This window comes from Cornus florida, unplaced genomic scaffold (assembly GCF_030987335.1).
Source record: "Cornus florida cultivar Cherokee Brave unplaced genomic scaffold, ASM3098733v1 CherokeeBrave_3.0.0_Hap2_Chr11, whole genome shotgun sequence".
Lineage (NCBI taxonomy): Eukaryota > Viridiplantae > Streptophyta > Magnoliopsida > Cornales > Cornaceae > Cornus > Cornus florida.
Genome location: NW_026775581.1, coordinates 90,223,064 through 90,226,659, shown reverse-complemented (window position 1 = coordinate 90,226,659; position 3,596 = coordinate 90,223,064). Strand labels below are relative to the sequence as shown.

The following is a 3,596-nucleotide window of genomic DNA, read 5'->3' as shown; positions in this document are numbered from 1 at the left end:
TATCCAACCAATTTGAATAGACTTTTGGGAACCTTTTCGAGAAGTACTATACGAAATTTTTTCCTTAACACCAAAAGTTAATTAAAATGCAAATCAATAGTGTCACAATTTTGGAAAACCAATTTCACAGATCACAAAGTTCAAAAGTAATTGGGAAATTATTATAACCATAGAAGGAAAAGAACTGATTAAAAAATAATAAACAATCGTAGCTACATATATGTATAAACATTTTAACAAATGATAAATAGCAAATTGTAAATAACTAGATGTCAATATAAACAATAGCATAATGTGACATAGGGTACCCAATAAACATCAACTATTTTAATTAACTATTTTTACATTTCAAAAAAGTTGCACCATCAGCTAAAAAAACCCTAGAACATGAACAAACCCTCACCCACCTAGTACTGTTCAACACCACGACCACCTAAAAGGCCAAACTCTTCCCGGAGCTAAAATCACAGTCTCCGCATTATAATCAAATACAGTATATGATTATAGTATATATATCTATAAGCAATTGACAAGAAATTTCAAATAGGGAAAATACCCAATCTGGGGCAATGCAACTATTATTTGGCCCCTTTCGTCTCCAAAACTCTTATTTCTGGAGAAAGTCTACAATATCTTGAATTCCAATCCCGTCCTCATATAACACGGATTGCACGATGGGGTTGCCACGAAGCTCAATATGGGGTAAATTGAGATGACGAGAAGGCTTCAGCTTCGGAATCACCAGTTTCAGAACACCGAATTTGATAGACGCCTTGATCTCGTCGGCGTCGTAGAATCCAGGAGGAAGATCAAAGACGCCGGCGTATATCCTCTCTGGGATATCGTCCTTGTCGGGCTTGTCTTCAATTTCTCTCTCTGCCTTCCCTCGTATATGGATCGAATTCTTTTTTATCTTTATCTCCAGTCCTTCTTTGCCGATTCCAGGCATGTCAACCATCACTATCACTTCTCGTTCATATTCATTTATATTGCACAATGCTCCCACACCTAGACTCAGAAACGGATGTTCCATCCGCCCCATCAAAGTCACCTGAACAGCTATATATATATATATATATATCGAAACGAACAAAAAAAAAAAAATAATCAGTAACAGATTCAGAGAGAGATGACGAGTGCGAGTCGTTACCTTTTCCTCGGGAGGACTGGGAGCTGAAGGTGTGACGTCCGGCGATAGTAGAGGCGGCCGCGGTCAGCGACTGGTTTGATCGGAGGAGGAGCTTTGCAACGGTGAGGCATCTGGAGGCCATCGACCGATGTGAACCGTGTAAATAGTCTCTCTCTCTTTCTCTGTCTAGGGGTTTTTCTGAGGGATTGAAATTGATCGAGTGCGGAAGAGGCAGGACATTTCTGTTCTTCATAGACAGCTGTACATAGGGCGCCGAGTTGGTTTACAAGCGATCGTGACCGTCTGATGTGTTTTGTGATTGGTAATACATATGTATGGTAAATGATTCTTCACCCTTTTCTAAGTTATAATGCAATTTTAACACACTAAAACAATTTTTTCTTAAAAATATTAATTAAAAGCATAAATTAATTAAACAACACTATTATAGAAATTGAAAGTAAGATCAATTAAATTTTGCACATCCAAATTAATCAATAGGTATATTACTGAAATTCAATTCGCGATATTGATATATCTCTTTAGTAAATAGATCTTCATTATTCTTATTAATTTAGACTAGTTTTAATGATGCTCCAACAAATATACCCACAATACATCATTTTTATATTTGTAATGTCAATGTTATCCTTCTCTGGTAAAATTAGAAGTCTTTTGAATCTTAAATTCTTATAATTAAATGACCCAAACCTGTTACCATATCTATCATATTACATAAATATTAAAAACAATAATAAATTTACCAAAGCCGTAAGGCCCGAAACCAATGCAACAACATGATTGGCTGCCCAAACCATTTGAAAGCTTGAAAGTCTGATTTCTCTCTATAATTTTGGAATTTATAAACTGGCTTCTGGAATAATAAGAACAATATAATTAATTTTAGGTTAATTGTATCATACTCAGCATGGTACGCCATGAAATTTCAAGAGGAATCCTAACTTTAATGGAGAAGGATAATAACAATATTAAAAATTTGTAAGAATATGAATTGTGGGTTTTGAAATTTTTTGTAAGTTTAATTTAGTAGTAGTAAAAAACAGCACAGCATCAAAGGATATTTGGAAAGCGAATATCAGCCGTATTAATTTATTGGAATGGATAACAATGTATTAAATTATTTGTACTCATGTGTAGGGATGGCAACGGGGCGGGTTTGGAGCGGGTTTCTCTAAATCCCGCCCCGCCCCTTTTAATTTTTGTCAAGTCCATGTCCGCCCCGAGACCCGCGACGGGTTGGATTTTCATATCCAACCCCGCCCCGTTAGGAAATACTGTGCCCCCGTGCCCGCCCCACTAACAAATTTTTTTCTCCCACTTTTTGGAACTTAAACTCCTGCTATTTAAATGTGCAAAACCTAAGAATGACACAACATAAATAAAATTATGTATCCTAATAAAAAATAAAAAAAAAACATGCATATAACATAATTCAGAGAACATAATAAACAAAAATAAAAGTTTAATACAACCAAATCACAAGAAGTTCTAAGCTCCAACTTCCACCATAACCAAAACAAAAGCAAATTTAATACCAAGTTTACATCCCAAATTAGGATTATAAGAGATGGGTAATTGGGTAAGCCGCTAAAATAACTTATTAATATATATATATATATATATATATATATTAAATATAGTTATATGCGGGGCGGGGCCCCTAGGATATGTATATTGAACCCTTACCCGCCCCGTGACCCTCGACGGGTACAAAATTTGTATCCATGTCCGCCCCAACGGTATAACAAGTGTTCCCATATCCGTTATTAACGAGGCGGGACGGGGCGGGGCCCCGGCAGGGCGGTAAAAATTGACATCCCTACTCATGTGCACAAATGATAAGCATAGAAAAATACAACTTTTATTATTTTTTTAAGCATTTTTATTTTTTATTTTTTTGAAAGATGAAGCTAATATATAAATAGAAATAAATGTACAGGGAAGGCCTTCGGCCAAAACAAGCCCAAACAATTGGGAGAACAGGGCTAAAAAGCCCAAACATTAAAGAACCACACATAGGCGGCCCAGAGACCATCACCTCATTCAAACAGAAGCCGAAAACAATGATTTAGTGCCGTTAACTTGGGCGGGCTAACCCAGCCCAACCCGAAAATTTGAAATTTGGACTTTAAGTTTATAAATGGTGCTCATGTTCGGCTTCTGTTTGAATTAGGTGATGGATTTATGAAACTATTGGGTATTGTCTTGTGCCTAATTCACTTTTTTAAAAGATGAATGATTCAAATAAAATAAATAAAAAACAACTCTTTCAAAATGCATTATCATGTTCAAACAATTGATGTATTCATTTAATTTACGCCCAGTTTGGTAACTATTTATGTTTATAATTTATTATTTATATAAACAGATTTAAAAAAAAAAACTTGTTTGTTAATATTATTTATGTTTATCGATTATATAAATTCACTAATATAATTACTGTTCA

The 3,596-nt window shown here is 35.1% G+C and overlaps 1 protein-coding gene across 1 annotated transcript; it reads right to left on the bottom strand.

The window, feature by feature from the left end:
- Window positions 1-274: 274 nt before the first annotated feature.
- LOC132283742 (24.1 kDa heat shock protein, mitochondrial-like) lies at window positions 275-1,371 on the bottom strand. Its single transcript, XM_059785754.1, has 2 exons — window positions 1,151-1,371; window positions 275-1,059 (listed from the first exon to the last, which is right to left on the bottom strand). Exons 1-2 carry the CDS (start codon window positions 1,269-1,271, stop codon window positions 608-610), a joined length of 573 nt encoding a protein of 190 aa, XP_059641737.1. The 5' UTR covers window positions 1,272-1,371; the 3' UTR covers window positions 275-607.
- Window positions 1,372-3,596: the final 2,225 nt, after the last annotated feature.